General features: G+C 45.6%; 1 protein-coding gene across 2 annotated transcripts; it reads right to left on the reverse strand.

The window, feature by feature from the left end:
* Nucleotides 1-232: 232 nt before the first annotated feature.
* COX5A (cytochrome c oxidase subunit 5A) lies at nucleotides 233-18,762 on the reverse strand. Of its 2 annotated transcripts, XM_019010260.4 has the most exons (5): nucleotides 17,995-18,762; nucleotides 9,094-9,210; nucleotides 6,731-6,852; nucleotides 3,610-3,732; nucleotides 233-400 (listed from the first exon to the last, which is right to left on the reverse strand). In XM_019010260.4, the coding sequence occupies exons 1-4, from the start codon at nucleotides 18,092-18,094 to the stop codon at nucleotides 3,619-3,621; spliced, it is 453 nt and encodes a 150-aa protein (XP_018865805.1). In that variant the 5' UTR covers nucleotides 18,095-18,762; the 3' UTR covers nucleotides 233-400; nucleotides 3,610-3,618.
* Nucleotides 18,763-20,851: the final 2,089 nt, after the last annotated feature.

The raw sequence follows: 20,851 nt of genomic DNA on the forward strand, positions 1-20,851 counted from the left end.
GTCCCCTAAGCCTAGGGTGTCAACAAGAAAATTCTATATAAATGACTTCTAGCCTTCAGCTAATTTACAAGCTAGGGCACCCAAACATATTAATGAAGCTGGTTTTCATGTCAGATGGTTTCCAGAGAATTAACACAGTTCTCTCAGCATGTAAGAGGGCAGCAAAACCATGAAACCAATACAGCACTTAATTTTCTGCTTATTAATGCAAACACATGAAACAAATACCTAATTTCAGTTCAAACTCATTTCCCTTTTATTAAAGTCCAAGTTACCATTACATGGCTTGGTACTCAATAAAGGAAAACTTGTTCAAATAAGGTAATATGTTATCATCAGTATTTCCAGGTAACTGTTCACACTCAAGTAGCAATGTCAATAAATCCTTGGGGAAGACCATCTGTAAGAGAAAACACAAAGAATTAGCCGGGAAAGAATAAAAAAGTAGAAATCTTTTAAAAATAACCCTTAGTGCTACAACCAGGGAAATCACTGTCTCTCTGTACCCTTTACTGCTCTTACTTAATCCTGCCTACTGTCAACCCACAAGCGATTAGCTTTGTGGCTTTTTTGTTGTTTATACACTGGTACTTCCTTCCCAATCAGAAAAGTGTCCAGTAGCTGCCATTTAACAAAAAAAATTTTTTTTGGGCCAGACACGGTGGCTCATGCCTGTAACGCTAGCCCTTTGGGAAGCCGAGGCAAATGGATTGCCTAAGCATAGAAGTTCGAGACCACCCTGGGCAACACGGTGAAACCCTGTCTCCACTAAAATACAAAAAATTAGCCTGGTGTGGTGGCCCACGCCTGCAGTCCCAGCTACTCGGGAGGCTAAGGCACGAGAATCTCTTCAACCAGGAGGCGGAGGTTGGAGTGGGCCGAGATCGCTTCATTGCACTCCAGCATGGTTGACAGAGCAAGACTGTCTCCAAACAAAAAAAAGAAAGAAAAAGAAAAAGAAAAAAAGTTAGTATAGCTAGAATATATCCTACATAAAAAAGATCTTCTGGACCCCTTGGAATAATACTTGATAAAATGAAAACTAAAACGATCTTTTAGGAGTTCATTATAGAATATGAACCACAGGGCTGGGCGCGGTGGCTCACGCCTGTAATCCCAGCACTTTGGGAGGCCGAGGCAGGCAGATCGTGAAGTCAAGAGATTGAGACCATCCTGGCTAACACGGTGAAACCCCGTCTCTACTAAAAATACAAAAAATTAGCCGGGCATGGTGGCGGGTGCCTGTAGTCCCAGCTACTCGGGAGGCTGAGGCAGAAGAATGGCGTGAACCTGGAAAACGGAGCTTGCAGTGAGCCGAGATCATGCCACTGCACTCCAGCCTGGGTGACAGAGCCAGACTCCGTCTCAAAAAAAAAAAAAGAAAAAAGAAAAAGAAAAAGAATATCAATCACAGGGCCAGACGCGGTGGCTCACACCTGTAATCCCAGCACTTTGGGAGGCTGAGGTGGGTGGATCACCTGACGTCAGGAGTTCGAGACCAGCCTGGCCAACATGGCGAAACCCGGTCTCTACTAAAAATACAAAAATGAATCGGGCATGGTGGTGGGCACTTGTAATCCCAGCTACTAGGGAGGCTGAGGCATGAGAATTGTTTGAACTCGACAGGCAGAGGTTACAGTGAGCAGAGGTCGTGCCACTGTACTCCAGCCTGGGCGACAGAGTGAGACTCCGTCTCAAAACAACAACAAAAAACAAACAAACAAGAGCTTCAAAAGTATAACTAGGAAAATTTCCATTCTGAACAACTAGTTTTCTTTAAGTACTCACAGAAGTCAAAACCATTGCATATATTATAAAGATGAGCTACTTCAGGGAGGCTGTGCTGGTGAGGGGGTGGACAAAGATAAAATGAAAAGACTATTGCTTTTGGCTCACACCTGAAACCCAAATAATTTGGAAGACCAAGGTGGAAGGATCACTTGAGCCCAGGAGTTCAAGAACAGCCTGGGCAACATAGTGAGACCCTGTCTCTATAACAAAATTAAAAATAAATAAATTAAACAAAAACAAACAAAAAGACCACTCCGTTAAAGCAAGCTTTAAAACGAGATCCCACCTGGGCATGGTGGCTCATGCCTGTAATCCCAGCACTTTGGGAGGCTGAGGCGGGTGGATCACCTGAAGTCAGGAGTTCAAGATGAGCCTGGCCAACATGGTGAAACCCCGTCTCTACTAAAAATACAAAAATTAGCCGGGCATGGTGGTGCATGCCTGTAATCTCAGCTACTTAGGAGGCTGAGGTACAAGAATCGGCTTGAACCCGGGAGGCGGAGGTTCAGTGAGCCGAGATCATGCCATTGCACTCCAGCCTAGGTGACAGAGTGAGACTCCGTCTCAAAAAAAAAAAAAAATCTTAAAAGTAGATTACAAAGTTTTCAGCATTTTCTGTTCAGTTTCTCAACAGGAAGACTGAATATAAAAATTCCTTGAATTCTGAATATTTTTCTTTCTATGTATGTAAGTATTTAATTAACTGAAGGAGACAGGGTCTCACTATGTTGCTCAGGCCAGTCTCAAACTCCTGAACTCAAGCAATCCTCCCACCTTAGCCTCCCAAAGTGCTGAGCTTACAGGCATGAGCCATTGCTGCCAGCCAAGTTCTGAGTCTTTTTTTTTTTTTTTTTTTGAGACAGTCTCACTCTGTCACCCAGGCTGGAGTACAGTGACACAGTCTAGGCTCACTGCAACCTCTGCCTCCTGGGTTCAAGTGATTCTCCCGCCTCGGCCTCCTGAGTAGCTGGGACTACAGGCACATGCCACCACACCCAGCTAATTTTTGTATTTTTAGTAGAGACAAGGTTTCACCATGCTGGTCTCGAACTCCTGACCTTGTGATCCACCCGCCTAGGCCTCCCAAAATGTTGGGATTACAGGTGTGAGCCACTGTGCCCAGCACAAATAGAAATACTTTAAACACACCAAAGCAAATGTGGCAACAATAAAAGTATCTGAAAATCTGGATATGTGTACACAGACTCACTATATTATCATCTATGCTACTGTTTATGCCTAGAATATTGTATAAAGATTTTCCTTTAATTAAGGTGGCTTTTATTTGTCTTTATACCAGTAAGAAAATAATGATGCCGGGCGCGGTGGCTCAAGCCTGTAATCCCAGCACTTTGGGAGGCCAAGGCAGGCGGATCATGAGGTCAGGGGTTTGAGACCAGCCTGGCCGACATGATGAAACCCCGTCTTTACTAAAAATACAAAAATTAGCCAGTTGTGGTGGCATGTGGCCTGTAGTCCCAGCTACTTGGGAGGCTGAGGCTTGAATCCGGGATGCGGAGGCTGCAGTGAGCCTAGATTGCACCACTGCACTCCAGCCTGGGCAACAGAATAAGACCCCATCTCAAAAAAAAAAAAGACGAAAGAAAGAAAAGAAAGAAAGAAAGAAAATAATGATAACAACTAGAAATCATTTCAGTTCTTAAATTTACCATTACTGGCATTCTCAAAATCTCTTCATGCTCATGGCCATTACCTCTAACAAGAACACTGAAAGGTCTTACTATAGCACACTGAAATGTCATCCACCCACACCTCTCTGGATTGTTTTCCTGCCTTCTTCAGTGGTTTGTCGCTTACCCATGGGGTTTACACTTTGTCAAGGCCCAGTTCCTCCGGAGTGGAGATTCCCAGTTCATTTAAAGTTGGTCTAAGTTCCTGGATGACATAGGGGTAGATTTCCTTATGAGGTCCTGCTTTGTCCTGATGGCAAAGAGAATATTCACATTTAACTCTCTCAAAAGCCATGTCTATTAATTCATGAAATGAACTTAAAAATGCCTTTAATTACTTATGCAGAGGCAAGTAGGACAGAATAATACAGGTGATCAGCTGGGCACGGTGGCTCACACCTGTAATCCCAGCACTTTGGGAGGCCGAGGCAGGCAGATCACTTGAGGTCAGGAGTTCCAGACCAGCCTGGACAACATGGTGAAACCCCGCCTCTACTAAAAATACAAAAATCAGCCAGGTGTAGTGGCACATGCCTGTAATCTCAACTACTCGGGAGGCTGAGGCAGGAGAATCTGCTTGAACCCGGGAGGCGGAGGTTGCAGTGAGCCAAGATCACACCACTGCACTCCAGCCTGGGTGACAGAACAAGATTCTATCTCAAAAAAACAAAACAAAACAAAACAAAACAGGTCATCTACTTTTAAGTGAACACATTTGTTCAGTAAATAGGGCAACTTGCTGGGTGCCGTGGCTCATGCCTGTAATTCCAGCACTTTGGGAGGCCAAGGCGGGTGGATCACAAGGTCAGGAGTTCGAGACCATCCTGACCAACATGGTGAAACCCCGTCTCTACTAAAAATACAAAAATTTGCCGGGTGTGGTGGCACGCCCCTGTAATCCCAGCTACTCGGGAATGCTTGGACCAGGGAGGCAGAGGTTGCAGTGAGCTGAGATCATGACACTACACTCCAGCCTAGGCGACAGAGCGAGACTCCATCTCAAAAAATAATAATAATAATAATTAAATAAAAATAAAGAGGGCAACTTATATATGTACTGTTCAAGGTAGGCTTTTGAAATACCTTGAGAATAACTGCAATTGGACTAAATCCAGAAAAAACATCTTAAAGTCTAGAATTACTGGAAAAGAAGGTAGTGATGACAGAATTTTGTGAAGGCAATTAGACATGCCCAGCAGGCAACACGAATAATTAAGTTAACGGGAAAAGTTTTTTCATTTGCCTCCAATTTGAGACCCTAACTGAATTAACTACCAGTGCTGAATGGATTGATAGCCTACAGAACCCTTAATTATCTTACCCATTATAGATAAAGTAATGTCACACTTTCGCTGTTAACGGACCTTAAGTTTCTTTCTTACAGACCACAGTATCTTTTCATGAAGAGGTGTACTTTGAGAATACATATGTCCAGGGCTGGAGACTTTTCACTGTAATATATAGTTACACCTGTGCTGTCACAAGGTTCCTTAGGAACGAATAAGAAGTCAAAAGAACTAAGAAAGTGCCGGCCGGGCGTGGTGGCTCACGCCTGTAATCCCAGCACTTTGGGAGGCTGAGGCGGGCGGATCAACTGAGGTCAGGAGTTTGAGATCAGCCTGACCAACATGGAGAAACCCCGTCTCTTAAAATACAAAATTAGCCTGTAATCCCAGCTACTCGGGAGGCTGAGGCAGAAGAATCGCTTGAACCCAGGAGACCTCGGAGGTTGCAGTGAGCTGAGATCACGCCATTGCACTCCAGCTTGGGCGACAGAGTGAGACTCTATCTCGAAAAAATAAATAAACTCAGAAATTATGACCAAATAAGAGGGAGGAAAATTAGTATATATCCTCCTATGTTTTCATATAATGTATATATATTTTTTTGAGAGGGAGTTTCTCTCTCGTTGCCCAGGCTGGAGTGCAATGGTGCCATCTTGGCTCACTGTAACCTCTGCCTCCCGGGTTCAAGCAATTCTCCTGCCTCAGCCTCCCGACTAGCTGGGATTACAGGCATGCACCCCCATGCCCGGCTAATTTTTTATTTTCAGTAGAGATGGGGTTTCTCCGTGTTGGTCAGGCTGGTCTCGAACTCTTGACCTCAGGTGATCCACCCGCCTCAGTCTCCCAAAGTGCTGGGATTACAGGCGTGAGCCACCATGCCCAGCCGACGCAAATATGTTTAAAGTCAAACACATTTCTACAGTATCAATAGTTGTGTAGTATAACCAGTTCTGGAAAGCTCCCTCTTAAGAATTCCTAACATTTCATATGACAAATAGCAAGAAGATGAATACACTTTGTAGTTAAATCTTTATATATCCTTTATTATTTCCTTGATAAATTCCTTTCTTTTTTTTTTTTAGAGACGGAGTTTCTCTCTTGTTGCCCAGGCTGGAGTGCAATGGTGCGACCTCAGCTCACTGCTACCTCCGCCTCCCGGGTTCAAGCAATTCTCCTGCCTGGGCCTCCCGAGTAGCTGGGATTACAGGCATGTGCCACCACGCCCAGCTAATTTTTTTTTTTTTTTTTGAGACAGAGTCTTGCTCTGTCACCCAGGCTGGAGTGCAGTGGCGCTATCTTGGCTCACTGCAAGCTTTGCTTCCCGGGTTCACGCCATTCTCCCGCCTCAGCCTCCCGAGTAGCTGGGACTACAGGCGCCTGCCACCGCGCCCGACTAATTTTTTTGTATTTTTAGTAGAGACAGGGTTTCACCGTGTTAGCCAGGATGGTTTCGATCTCCTGACCTCGTGATCCGCCCGCCTCGGCCTCCCAAAGAGCTGGGATTACAGGCGTGAGCCACCGCGCCCGGCCTAATTTTTATATTTTTAGTAGAGACAGGGTTTCACCATGTTGGCCAGGCTGGTCTCAAACTCCTGACATCACATGATCCACCCGCCTTGGCCTCCCAAAGTGCTGGGATTACAGGCATGAGCCACCACACACGGCCAAGATAAATTCTTAAAAAAGAAAAAAAGAAAAAAAAAAAAAACAGAGAAAAAAGAAAAAAGATAAATTCTTAAATGGAATTGCTGAACAAAAGTGTATCATGTACAATTTGTAAGGCCTTGAATAAATGCTGCCAAAGTAGCCTCTAGAAAGATTTTAACTGCAATGTACATTCCTTCTAGTTATATAAGGACTCATTTTAGGCATTTTAACAAATTCAAAAATACAGAATATTCTGATACCTCAGCAATAGCCCACTCATTTACAGAATAATTTTAGCATTATTATTTCACTGACCTTAACAGCCTCTAGGATACGAACTGTACTAGCAAAATCATTTAACCGTCTGCATGCCCGCAAAGCAGCATCAATGATTTTGGGCTCTGGAACCATATCATAGGTAACAAGTGTGTTTATCCCTGCAAAATTAAAAAGAAGGGCCATGTCAACCTTGAAGAGCCTCACTTAAACTATGAGTTATTTATATTTTTACTGAATCACTGATGTATGATCTTATCTGTCTGGGTCTCCATTCTCTTACCTATAAAATGAGAGAAATCTACCTTTAACAAATTCTAGATAATAAGATCACAGTGGATCTCCCTTAGTGAATCAGTGGAAAGAAAGAACTATGCAACAGCACGCAGATTGAAGGAAAAAATCCTGAGTTTTTTTTTCCCCTTTGAGAACAAGAGGGTCATTTTCAACTCCTAACTTTTTTTTTGGAGATTGAGTCTTGCTCTGTCACCCAGGCTGGAGTACAGTGGTGCCACCTCAGCTTACTGCAACCTCTGCCACCTGGGTTCAAGTGATTCTCCTGCCTCAGCCTACCAAGTAGCTGGGATTACAGGCGGGTGCCACCAAGCCCGGCTAATTTTAGTATTTTTAGTAGAGACGGGGTTTCAGCATCTTGGCCTGGCTGGTCTTGAACTCCTGACCTCGTGATCCACCCGCCTCGGCCTCCCAAAGTGCTGGGATTACAGGCATGAGCCACCACATCCGGCCCTCCTATCTTTAACTCTTAGTACAATGAACACATTTTGGATGCTTTAAAAGAGATTCAAGGCTGGGCTCAGGTGGATCACCTGAGGTCAGGAGTTCAAGACCAGTCTGGTCAACATGGAGAAATCCTGTCTCTATTAAAGATACAAAATTAGCCAGGCGTGGTGGCACATGCCTGTAATCCCAGCTACTCTCGAGGCTGAGGCAGGAGAATCACTTGAACCCAGGTGGTGGAGGTTGCAGTGAGCTGAGATCGCGCCATTGCACTCTAGCCTGGGCAATAAGAGAGAAACTCCATCTCAAACAAAACAAAACAAACAAACAAAAAAACCAAAATAAAAGAGATTCAACTGGAAAACAGCCTAAAAACAGCCAGAGAAATGCATAGAGTTAATGAAGCCTAAATGAGGACATTTAGGAGATATTATAGAGAAACATTAGTACACAGACTCATAAACATTCAACCAGAAAATGATTGGGCATGATTACTTTCAGATCTGCACAAAATGACACATCATAAAATTTAAGATTCTCTTAATGGGAATACATAATTGTTCTTTTTATTACTTCTACTCCAGATTGTTCAGTAAGAATTCTACTGGTTGTAGCAAAAGGGAATCATTACATTTCTGCAGAGAAGTTTAAAGCACTTAGGTTTCTTGCTTTTATTACTTTAAAATATTTAAACAAAGGATACCAGTGAATACGATGCAGTCATTGAGATTTAATTTTTGGTATGAGATAAATTACCCTACACCTAATTCTATTTATTCATGTTAAGTGTGCATCTGCAAATTTAGGAAAGACAAGTTCTAACTTACTTAGATACTTATTCAGGGCAAAACAATGCAAAAATAACAAAAAACCCAAACCATCACCCAAAGGGGAAGGGAACTAAATGACTGCTTTGTGTAAATTCTTTTTTTTTTTTTTTTTTTTTTCTGAGACAGAGTCTCACTCTGTTGCCCAGGCTGGAGTGCAGTGGCGCGATCTTGGATCACTGCAAGCTCTGCCTCCCGGGTTCACGCCATTCTCCTGCCTCAGCCTCCCGAGTAGCTGGGACTACAGGCGCCCGCCACCACGTCTGGCTAATTTTTTTGTATTTTTAGTAGAGACGGGGTTTCACCATGTTAGCCAGGATGGTCTTGATCTCCTGACCTCGTGATCCGCCCGCCTTGGCCTCCCAAAGTGCTGGGATTACAGGCGTGAGCCACCGCGCCCGTCCTGTGTAAATTGTTTGAAATGTACAAAACTGTTACCTTTTGCTCATCTAGCCTTATTGCTATAGCAGTGGTTTTCAATTAAGGGTGACTTCATCCCTCAGGAGACACTGGGTAATGCCTAGAAACATTTTTGGTTGTCACATGGTACGAATGTGTGCATACTGGCTCCTAGCAGGTAGAGGCCAAAGGTGATGCTAAACACCCTACAGCGTAAAGGACAGTCCCCTACAACAAAGAATTATCTGGCCCAAAATGTCAATAGTGCCTGCCTTAAAATCCTGCTTTATAGGTAGCCATAAACTTTCCTAACTGCAAGTTGCATGAAGTAACCAGTTTAAACAACGCATGTTTTCGAAACAGTTGCTCTCAATAAAGGAGCAGAAGCAGTTCATATTTACACACCAAAATAGACAAATACGTTTATGTTCCAATTACCTTTACGCAATTCCCAGGCATCTATATCTGGCTTGTTGAAGTATGTTACCCAGCGAGCATCAAACTCCTCATCTGTCTCCTGTGACCCATGGGAATAGCAGCGAACTGACTGGATAGCTACAATGTGAAAGAACCATAACTTCAATGTACACAAATAGTACTTGATATATCTTGTTTAATGCATTAAATTTTGAGTTGACTATATATGTTGTGGCAGAAAAAATACTCAACAGGTCAAATGAAATACATCGTATACATTGATACAGAAAGATATATTTTAAATTAAGCAAATAAAATCAAGTAGAACAAAAAGTATTACATAGGCATGTTTATACTTTTCTCCCTAATGTATAATACTCGCTTGAAATTATTAACAGTGGTTCCCTCTGATTTTAAATTAACAGTGATTATCATGGGACGTAAAAACTACTTTATATACTTCCATATTGTTTGAATTTTTACACATAACCAGAGTATTAATTCCTAAGTAAAAATGTCCCAGGTGGGCATAGTGGGGCATACACCTGTAGTGTCAGCTACTCAGAGGCTGAGGCAGGAAGATTACCCGAGCCCAGGAGTTCAAGGTCATAGGGTGCTAACAATATGACAGAACCTGATAAAACAGCCATTGCATTCCAGCCTGGGCAACACAGCGACACCCCACTTCTAAAAACTAAGAATAGGCCGGGCGCAGTGGCTCACGCCTATAATCCCAGCACTTTGGGAGGCCGAGGCAGGCGGATCACGAGGTCAGGAGATCAAGACCATCCTGCCTAACACGGTGAAACCCCGTCTCTATTAAAAATACAAAAAATTAGCCAGGTGTGGTGGCGGGCGGCTGTAGTCCCAGCTACTCGGGAGGCTGAGGCAGGAGAATGGCGTGAACCTGGACGGCGGAGGTTGCAGTGAGCTGAGATCACACCACTGCACTCCAGCCTGGGCGACAGAGCAAGACTCCGACTCAAAAAACAAACAAAAAAACAAAAACAAAAACTAAAAAACTAAGACTAGGCCGGGCGCAGTGGCTCATGCCTGTAATCCCAGCACTTTGGGAGGCTGAGGCGGGCGGATCAAGAGGTCAAGAGATCAAGGCCATCCTGGCCAACATGGTGAAACCCCATCTCTACTAAAAGTATAAAAATTAGCTGGGTGTGGTGGCGCGTGCCTGTAGTCCCAGCAACTCGGGAGGATGAAGCAGGGGAATTGCTTGAACCCAGGAGGCAGAGGTTGCAGTGAGCCGAGATTGCGCCATTGCACTCCAGCCTGGCGACAGAGTGAGACTTCGCCTCAAAAAAAAAAAAAAAAAAAAAAGACAATAAACAACAACAACAAAAAAAAACAAAAAGCAACAACAAAAAAAAAAAACTAAGAGCAATACTAATGTCCATTCAAGTTCTTTTTTTTGAGACAGGCCTTCGCTCTGTTGTTGCCTAGGCTGGAGTGTAGTGGTGCGATCACAGCTCACTGCAGCCTCAAACTCTTTGGGCTCAAGCATTCCTTCCTCCCTTGCCTCCCAAAGTGCTGGGATTACAGGTGTGAGCCACCAGCCCTGGCACCATTCAAGTTCTTAAATAAACTTATATACTTCATTGACACATGAAAAAAAAAAAATCTCGGGCCGGGCTTGGTGGCTCACGCCTGTAATCCCAGCACTTTGGGAGGCCGAGATGGGCGGATCACGAGGTCAGGATATTGCAACCATCCTGGCTAACACAGTGAAACCCCGTCTCTACTAAAAATACAAAAAATTAGCCGGGTGTGGTGGCGGGTGCCTGTGGTCCCACCTAGTTGGGAGGCTGAGGCAGGAGAATGGCGTGAACCCAGGAGGTGGAGCTTGCAGTGAGCAGAGATCACGCCACTGCACTCCAGCCTGGGCAACAGAGCGAGACTCTGTCTCAAAAAAAAAAAAAAAAAAAAAAAAATCTCGTTATTATATTCCAAAATAAATTACACATCCTGACAAATTACACATACAAATTGCTTTATCAAACTACAGCCCTTTCCCAAAATATTCTGATAAATCCCCTAAGGGAATGTACACTCTAATCTACACCTAATGCAAAATAATACTGTTTTACTAGGAATATTTTGGGCTGGGCGCAGTGGCTCACACCTGTTAATTCCAGCACTTTGGGAAGCTGAGACTGGTGGATCACCTGAGTTCAGGAGTTTGTGACCAGCCTGATCAACATTGTGAAACTCCGTCTCTACTAAAAATACAAACATTAGCTGGGCGTGATGACGGGCGCCTGTAATCTCAGCTACGCGAGAGACTGAGGCAGGAGAATCACTCGAACCCAGGAGGCGGAGGTTGAGGTGAGGTGAGATGATGCCATTGTACTCCAGCCTGGGCGACACAGCAAGACTCTGTCTCAAAGAAAAAAAGAAATGATGTTTACATAGAGTACTGTATGAAAAGCATTTCCATTTTTTTTTTTTTTTTTTGAGATCGAGTCTCACTCTGTCACCCAGGCTGAAATGCAGTAGAACAATCTCAGCTCACTGCAACCTCTGCCTCCTGGATTCAAGTGATTCTCCTGCCTCAGCCTTCTGAGTAGCTGAGACTACAGGCGAGCGCCACTAAGCTTGGCTAAGTTTTGTATTTTGAGTAGAGATGGGATTTCACCACATTGCCCAGGCTGGTCTCGAACTCCTGACCTCCAGTGATCTGCCCACCTCAGCCTCCCAAAGTGCTGGGATTACAGACGCGAGCCACTGCACCCAGCCCCATTTTTTCTTTCTTCTTGTCAAATGGACACTGAATTGAGTTTGGAAATCTGAATTCCTTCTGAACAGTCTCTGTAACAGGTAGGGGGATAGGCGGAGGCAGAAAATTTTATCTTTGGGTATTGAATGCAGCACAACCTAGCACTCAGATACCTCTAGGCTCTTCGCTCTCTCTGTTTGACCCTGGAAAATTAACTTAAGTTTCATTTTCCTTATCTGTAAAATGGGGACACTACCCCCCTTAGCAGATTATGAAGATTAAATGTGAAAACAGGTAGGTTAACACTATGCACTGGTAAGTATTAAACAAATGGTAGCTATAAACTAACCCTTATCTAAAAACGTCTTAGTTGTCTATTTATAGAAATCATAACTTAAAGAAATGAAACCTATCTCAAATCACATTTCCTACTACCTGTATTAGATAAGTGTGGTGTAACTTCCAGTTGTTTAAGGCTTAACATATTTTTATTTATTTACTTTTAGAGATGGGGGTCTTGATATGTTGCCCAGGGTGGTCTTAAACTCCTAGCCTCAAGCAATCCTACCACTCCCAAAATACTAGAATTACAGGTGTGAGCCACCGTGCCCAGCCTTAACATACACATATATATATTTTTAAAAACTTCACCCAGAAACCTCTCAACATTGTTGTTCTAAGAACACTCTGAAATTTAAACATTAGTAATATCCTATATATCTTTAATGCAGTAACTGGCAGGAGGAAGAGTAGCAAAAAAACGAAGCAGAAAAGATCTTCCCAGAGACCTAAATTACCTACATAATCCAAGCCCAGAATGAAGTGGAACATGTACATAAATGGACTAGAAGTGAACACGTTTTAATTTCTTTTTTTTTTTTTTTGAGACAGAGTCTCACCCTGTCACCCAGGCTGGAGTGCAATGGCACGACTTCGGCTCACTGCAACCTCCACCTCCCGGGTTCAAGTGATTCTCCTGCCTTAGCCTCCCAAGTAGCTGGGATTACAGGCATGCGCCACCATGTCAGGCTAATTTTTTGTATCTTTAGTAGACACAAAGTTTCACCATGTTAGTCAGGCTGGTCTCGAACTCTTGACCTCATGATCTGCCTGCCTCAGCCTCCCAAAGTGCTGGGATAACAGGCATGAGCCACGGTGCCCAGCCTTAATTTCTACAACAAGAAAAAAATGGATCTCTACACCTAAATATATCTGGTAAGTACGAACATTTAATCAAAACTACATGGATATTTAATAAGTCTTACAAGACTAATATTCAAATTTAATATATCAGAAAACAAGGCCAGGTGCGGTGGCTCACACCTGTAATCCCAGCACTTTGGGAGGCTGAGGCAGGCAGATCACTTGAGGCCAGGAGTTCAAGACCAGCCTGGCCAACATGGTGAAACCCTGTCTCTACTAAAATACAAAAAATTAGCCAGGCGTGGTGGCACACCCCTGTAGTCCCAGCTACTTGGAATGCTGAAGGAGGAGAATAGCTTGAACCCAGGGAGGTTGCAGTGAGCCAAGATCGTGCCACTGCATTCCAGCCTGGGCGACAGAGCAAGACTCTGTCTAAAAAAAAAAAAAAAAAAATCTATCTATCTATCTATCTATCTATCTATCTATCTATCTATCTATCTATCTATGTAAAAACATAGATTAGAACAACCGTCTAATGCACTATTATCAAGAACTTAGGGCCAGATGCAGTGGCACTAGCCTGGGCGACAGAGTGAGACCCTGTCTCAAAAAAGAAAAAAAATTATAAGCTACCTCTTCAAAAACTAAAGCTAGCCTTAACTGAATACTGAAAGTGCAAGTATAAAATGATACAATCACTTTGGAAGACGGTTTAAGCAGTTTCTTATCAAGTTAAACACAAACCTACCATATAACACAGTAATTCCACTCCTAAGTATTTACCCAATGAAAGGTCTATGTACTCCTTCCCCAGAGGTAATTACCTGTCCCATCCACAACAGTGCTTCATGATAAGCAATTCCTTTTGTTCACTGCTGGGCATGGATTTGACTACATGAGTGCTAGGCTTTGTTTCCTAACTGTGAATAAGATGACCAGCAACAGCAAATCCAAGTCAAGGAGATCACCACCTTCAAGGATTTGATCATATGTCTTCTGGAAGCCAAATTACAAACTGGTTGTATTCCAAAAAGTCTTTTATAAAACAGAACTAGAACTTTGAGAGGCCAAGGCAGGATCGCTTGACGCCAGGACTGAGAGACCAGCTTGGGCAACAAAGACAGACCTCCATTCTCTACAAAAAACTTAAAAAATTAGCGGGGTTTGGTGGTCCCAGCTACTCAGGAGGCTGAGGCGGGAGGATCCCTTGAGCCCAGGGCAACAAGGCTGCAGTGAGCTATGACTGCGCCACTGCACTCTAGCCTAGGTGATAGAGCAATACTCTATATCAAACAAATTAAAATAAATAAAAATTTAAAAACCCATACATCCCTTTCTGAAGGGCTAAAACAGACTCTCCCCACGTGATTTAAAAATTTTTTTTTTTTTTTTGAGATGGAGTCTCACTCTGTCGCCCAGGCGGGAGTGCAGTGGCGCAATCTCAGCTCACTGCAAGCTCCGCCTCCCAGGTTCACGCCATTCTCCTATCTCAGCCTCCCCAGCAGCTGGGACTACAGGCACTCGCCACCACGCCCGGCTAATTTTTTTGTATTTTTAGTAGAGACGGGGTTTCACCGTGTTAGCCAGGATGGTCTCGATCTCCTGACATTGTGATCCGCCCGCCTCAGCCTACCAAAGTGCTGGGATTACAGGCGTGAGCCACCACGCCCGGCCATGATTTAAATTATATTGTTAAATCCAATAATGGGTAAAGCAGGATCTATTCTATTAGCTATGGACACATCGCCCACATGCTTAACTTTTTTTAGGTAAACTATACTAGCATTCTCGGCCCCACACACCCACCCCACTTAAGAACAGGATCTCCACCTAGTATTGAAGCTTGAAAGGCAAATTATTTTGGAAAACAATTACTCAGAGCTTTTACGTAACCTGAAAGTCCCAAAGTAAGAAAAAAGAAGCAGCTGTGAAAAATGAGGACATTTTTAGGGCTTCATCCTAAAAAGCTATTTCTAACACTGCTTTTTGGCATTCAGTTAAGCACTCCATTTAAAAACAAAAAAGGCTAACATATATAGAAAAATAAAAGGGCTCATTGATCCTTTGGGTTTAAATTTAGTTAAATAGGATAGTTTTCCATTTAATAAATAATCAACCCTGACAGGCCCAAAGAATGAACACTTTGGTGGTGGTAACTGCAGGAATGAGGGCACATTAACGAGTTACTGAGGCTGGGTGCAGTGGCTCTCACTTGTAATCCCAGCACTTTGGGAGGCTGAGGTGGAAGGATGGCTTGAGCCCAGGAGGTTAAGGCTGCAGTGAGCTGTGCCAACTGCACTGCAGCCTGCATGACAGAGCGAGACCCTGTCTCAAAAACAAAAACAAAACAAAACCAAAACATCAGAAGAAGAAAAAGAAAAATTTGGCTGGGCATGGTGGCTCACACCTGTAATCCCAGCACTTTGGAAGGTGGGAGGAGGGAGGCACTCCTGAGCCCAGGAGTCCCCAGACCAGCTTGTTTCTACGGAAAATAAAACTGGTGGCGCACCCTTGTGGTCCCAGCTACTTGGAAGGCGGAGGCAGGAGGATCAGTTGAGTCCCAGGAGGTCAAGGCTGCAGTGAGCTGTGATGGTGCCACTGCACTCCAGCCTAGGCAACACAGTGAGACTATCACCAAAAAAAAAAAAAAAAAAAAATTAAAAAAAAAATTTTTTTTTGAAATGGCATGATCTCGGCTCACTGCAAACCTCTGCCTCCCGGGTTCAAGCAATTCTAATGCCTCAGCCTCCCAAGAAGCTGGGACCACGTGTGCGTGCCACCACACCCGGCTAATTTTTGTATTTTTAGTAGATACTGGGTTTCGCCATGTTCAGGCTGGTCTGGAACTTCTGATCTCAGGTAATCTACCCGCCACAACCTCCCAAAGTGCTGGGATTACAGGCGTGAGCCACCGTGTCCGGCTGAAAAATGTAAATTGTACTGTTACTTTAGCAAAACACAAAATCTAAACAAACATCAGGATGGCCCAAACATAACTATAAGAAACAAAAATGGTTCCACCATTAAAAAGGAGTCAGTTTCGGCCAGGTGTGGTGTCTCACGTCTGTAATCCCAGCACTTTGGGAGGCTGAGGACGGATCACCTGACCTCACGAGCTCGAAACCAGCATGGCCAACATGGTGAAACCCCGTCTCTACTAAAAACACAAAAAGTAGCCGGGCGTGGTGGCAGGTGCCTGTAACCCCAGCTACTCCGGAGGCTGAGGCAGGAGAATCGCTTGAGCCAAGACCATGCTATTGAACCCCAGCCTGGGCAACAAGAACGAAACTCTGTCTCAAGAAAAAAAAACCAAAAAAACAAAAAACAAAACAAAAAAAAACAAAAAAACAAAAAACAAAACAAAAAAAAAACAAGGAGTCAGTTTCCCAAGATGGACTTTGGTTTCCTTTTCTATAAAATGAAATGGCTTCCACGATCTCTAAAGTACACTCTAGGTTGGCTGCAGTGGCTCATGCCTATAATCCCAAACTTTGGGAGGCTGAGGTGGGAGGATCACCTGAGCCCAGGAGTTCAAGCCCAGCCTGGGCAACATAGGGACACTCCGTCTCTAATTTAAAAATAAATAAATAAACAAAAATAAAGTACCCTCCAGCCTTATGGTTCTACGACAAATGATAAAAGTCTAAAATGAATGAAGCAAAACATATTCTTTAGGTTCTGAAGTGTTAAAACACGTAGTCAAGGCAACAACCTTATTAGTTTTGAGTTTCTGAGTTCTTTTTTTTTTTTTTTTTTTTGAGACGGAGTCTTGCTCTGTCGGCCAGGCTGGAGTGCAATGGCGCGATCTCGGCTCACTGCAACCTCCGCCTCTCAGGTTCAAGCGATTCTTCTGCTTCAGCCTCCCGAGTAGCTGGGATTACAGGCGCCCACCACCACACCCAGCTAAATTTTTTGTATTTTTAGTACAGACAGGGTTTCACCATGTTGGCCAGGCTGGTCTTGAACTCCTGACCTCAGGTGATCCGCCCGCCTCGGCCTACCAAAGTGCTGGGATTACAGGCATGAGCCACCCCGCCCGGCTGAGTTCTTTTTTTAATTTTTAACTTCAGCATACCCTGAAACGAGTTTCTGAGTTCTTATGTTTAAATACGCATGCATAGTTGCCAGTGATGCAGGTTCAAAAATAAAATATAATATGCATGCATAGAAGCTAAATTTCAAAATGTAGCTTATATAATCATCACGGACCAAGATCGAAGTGCAATTACTGTAATTATTCTATGGTGGTGGACTCAAAACCTCCCAGCACACATATAAAGGGAAGGAAAATAGACAAAAATCAGAAGCACGTCTCACACTCCAGCAATCAGGCTTCTATTACAAAGGGGAAAAAACACGAAGCGTTCCTATGCTTGTAAAACCCAGTATTCCTGTGTCTGTGACATTCAATTTTCAAAAGAGTGATATTTTTATCATAAGCCCTATCAAAACTCTGGCTATCTTCCGGAGATCAGGAAACAACCACACACCTCCATCTGTTTTAAACGTGGAAGAATTAGAACGTGGCACAGCAGACCCTAAAAATGACGGAAAAGGCTGTGAAGGTGACACACTAATCGCTAACCGAGAAATGCCTGATTGAAAAGTATAATCGTGTGTCCCATACGGAAGCATATTGTGTCATCGGACCCCAAGCGGCGTGCCCGGAGGCTCAATGTCACCTTCGCCGAGGCGCTGCAGGCCGGCGGAGGCCACTCTCGGTCAGGTGGCCGCAGGGTCGGCGCCGGGGCAGGGTCATGGCCCGGGAACCGAAGGGGAGCGCTGCGTCCCCTCCTCGGCGCCCACAGCAGGTCCACATCTGACCTGTCCGCGGTGGCACAGCCAGGAAGTTGCGCGGGGGGAGGCCCCGGGGGCGCGCTTTCAGGTCCTCCACTATTCGAGGCGGCGGGCAGGGCGGCCCGCGGTCACCGGGTTCAGTAACCAGGGTAGGGCAAGGGCTAGGCCGGGGAGAGCCCGCCCCGGAGTGGCGGCGGGGACCCAGGTCACCGCAAGGACACGAGGGCGCGGGCAGTGGCAAGCAGGGGCCTTACCCGCGGCGGGGCCGGGGGTCCGGGCGGAGTGCAGGAGGCCTCGAGGGCCGGCCCGGGTGGTTGCGGCCACAGCGCAGCGGCGGAGAGCGGCGCCCAGCATGACGGCGATGGCGGCGCGCAGGCTGAGGACAGAGAGAAGCCGGTGTAAGCTCGCGGGTTGCTCCGGAGCGGGAGGGGGCCGGACAGGCTCACAGCGGGCGGAGCACGTAGGCCCGCCCACTGCGACTCTGGCGCGTGGGCGGGAGGGGCCACCGCACGGCCGGCGGCGGGGGCTACGGCGGCGCGCTGAGGACAAACTGTTAGCCTCGCGTCCCGCCCTGTCTCTGGTCAGGTGACGTGCAGCTGCTATCCTGTAAGTAGGAATGGAGGCGAGGGAGGAGCAACCGACCGTGATCTTGTTCGAGTCAGGCCCAGGAAGGCACTTAATCACCTCAAAATAGGAATGACAGCAATAACAACAAACTATAATAAAAAATACGTACTTTGCGCCCGGGCGCTGTGGCTCACGCCTGTAATCCCAGCACTTTTGGGAGGCCGAGGCGGGCGGATCACCTGCGGTCGGGAGTTCAAGACCAGCCTGGGCAACATGGAGGAACCCCCGTCTCTACTAAAAATACAAAATTAGCCAGGCGTGGTGGCGCAACGCATGCCCGCAATCCCAGCTACTCGGGAGGCTGAGGCAGGAGAATCGCTTGAACCCAGGAGGAGGAGGTTGCGGTGAGCCGAGATGGTGCCATTGCACTCCAGCCTGGGCAACAAGAGCGAAACTCCGTCTCAAAAAAACCAAACAAAACAAAAACCTACTTTGCTTAGCCCCGCCTTCTCATTGTGGCATAAAATAAAACAGCGAATGGGGGAAAGAATGCCGCTGGACGCGGTTGCTCACGCCTGTAATCCTAGCACTTTGGGAGCCCAAGGCGGGCGGATCACCTGAGGTCGGGAGTTCGAGACCAGCCTGACCAACATGGAGAAACCCCTGTCACTACTAAAAATGCAAAATTAGCCAGGTGTGGTGGCGCATGCCTGTAATCCCAGCTATTTGGGAGGCTGAGGCAGGAGAATTGCTGGAACCCAGGAGGCAGAGGTTGCAGTGAGTTGAGATAGCACCATTGCACTCCAGCCTGGGCAACAAGATCAAAACTCCATCTCAAAAAAAAAAAAAAAAAAACAAGGCCTATGCGTAAGGGATTTTATTAGTACATATTCTTATATCACAAACCAGCTTGCATAAAAAATGAGTTCAACTACTTCATTTCACAGATTAGGAAAGAGGCTCAGAAATTAGGTTGCTGCTGGCAGTCAAGGATCTTTTCGCCACATCCCCAGTTCTGAGGACTCTCACCTGAATGTTTCCCATCTCCTACAGGAGGGCTCCTGAATCCACGATGGCTCTGAAATAGGGTTGATCAAGTTCCGCGGTTGTTGCATCTGATCTCACTAGCTACATCCTAACTTTGAGCCCCTGGGCAGTCAAGGACACCTCTCCCAGGCCTGAAGTATCTGGATGCTGCCCAGAGTTAATGAGACATTGTATTCTGTCTTGCTGTCTCCCATTCTCTATCCCTGGGCACACTGAGGAAAGAAAAGGTGGCCATTCATGTGCCACTTCCTCACTTCAGGCCGACTCTCCAGGGCCTCAGCATCTGCCCTCCTCTTTTTCCTCCCTAGCAGTGTGGCTTCAGTGGGTAGGAACCTGGCGGGGAAAAGGATTTTTGAAATGTTTTCAAAGCACCTGCCCTCACCGTTTCCCACCAACCTAGTGTTGGGGCTTAGAAAACAATACCACAAAGTGAAGGCCTATGAAGCAGTTTCTCTCTGACCTTCTGCCCTCTTGTCTCTTGCCCCTTACTCTCCCTCCAGGCATGCCACAGAAACTAGAATCCCTCCTCCCCAAGAGGGGGTCTAGAAAGTAGAACCCCTTTGCCCCAAAGCCAGCCATAAAGCCTAAAAATATTGCTCTAACCTTTCTCTTTGCCTTTCTATGTAACAGCTGGCCATAAAGAAATTAAGACCGAGCCCGGTGGTTCACGCCTGTAATCCTAGCACTTTGAGCCGCCAAGGCCAGGAGATCACTTGAGGTCAGGAGTTTGAGACCAGCCTGGCCAACATGGTGAAACCCCATCTCTATTAAAATTACTAACATTAGCCAGAAATCACTTGAACCCAGGAGGTGGAGGTTGTGGTGAAGCGAGATCACACCACTGCCCTCCAGCCTGGGTGACAGAGCTAGACTCCGTCTCAAAAATAAAAAAAATTAAAAAAAAGGAGAAAAGGAAACATGGCCAGGTATGGTGGCTCATGCCTGTAATCCCAGCACTTTGGGAGGCTGAGGCGGGAAGATCACCTGAGGTCAGGAGTTCGAGACCATCCTGGCCAACATGGTGAAACCCCGTCGCTACGAAAAATACAAAAATTAGCTGGGTGTGGTGGCGCACGCTACTCTGGAGGCTGAGGCAGGAGAATCACTTGGACCCGCGAGGTGGAGGTTGCAGTGAGCCGAGATCGCACAACTGTACTCCAGCCTGGGTGACAGAGCGCGACTCCGTCTCAAAAAAAGAAAAAAAGAAGTTAAGGCTGGGCGCGATGGCTCATGCCTATAATCCCAGCAATTTGGGAGGCTGAGGTGGGGGGATCACCTGAGGTCTGGAGTTTGAGACCAGCTTGACCAATGTGAAGAAACCCCGTCTCTACTGAAAATACAAAATTAGCGGGGCATGGTGGTGCATGCCTGTAATCCCAGCTACTCAGGAAGCTGCAACAATAGAATTGCTTGAACCTGGGAGGTGGAGGTTGCAGTGAGCCGAGATCTTGCCACTGCACTCCAACTTGGGCAACAAGAGTGAAACTCTATCTCCCC

This window comes from Gorilla gorilla, chromosome 16, assembly GCF_029281585.2.
Source record: "Gorilla gorilla gorilla isolate KB3781 chromosome 16, NHGRI_mGorGor1-v2.1_pri, whole genome shotgun sequence".
NCBI lineage: Eukaryota > Metazoa > Chordata > Mammalia > Primates > Hominidae > Gorilla > Gorilla gorilla.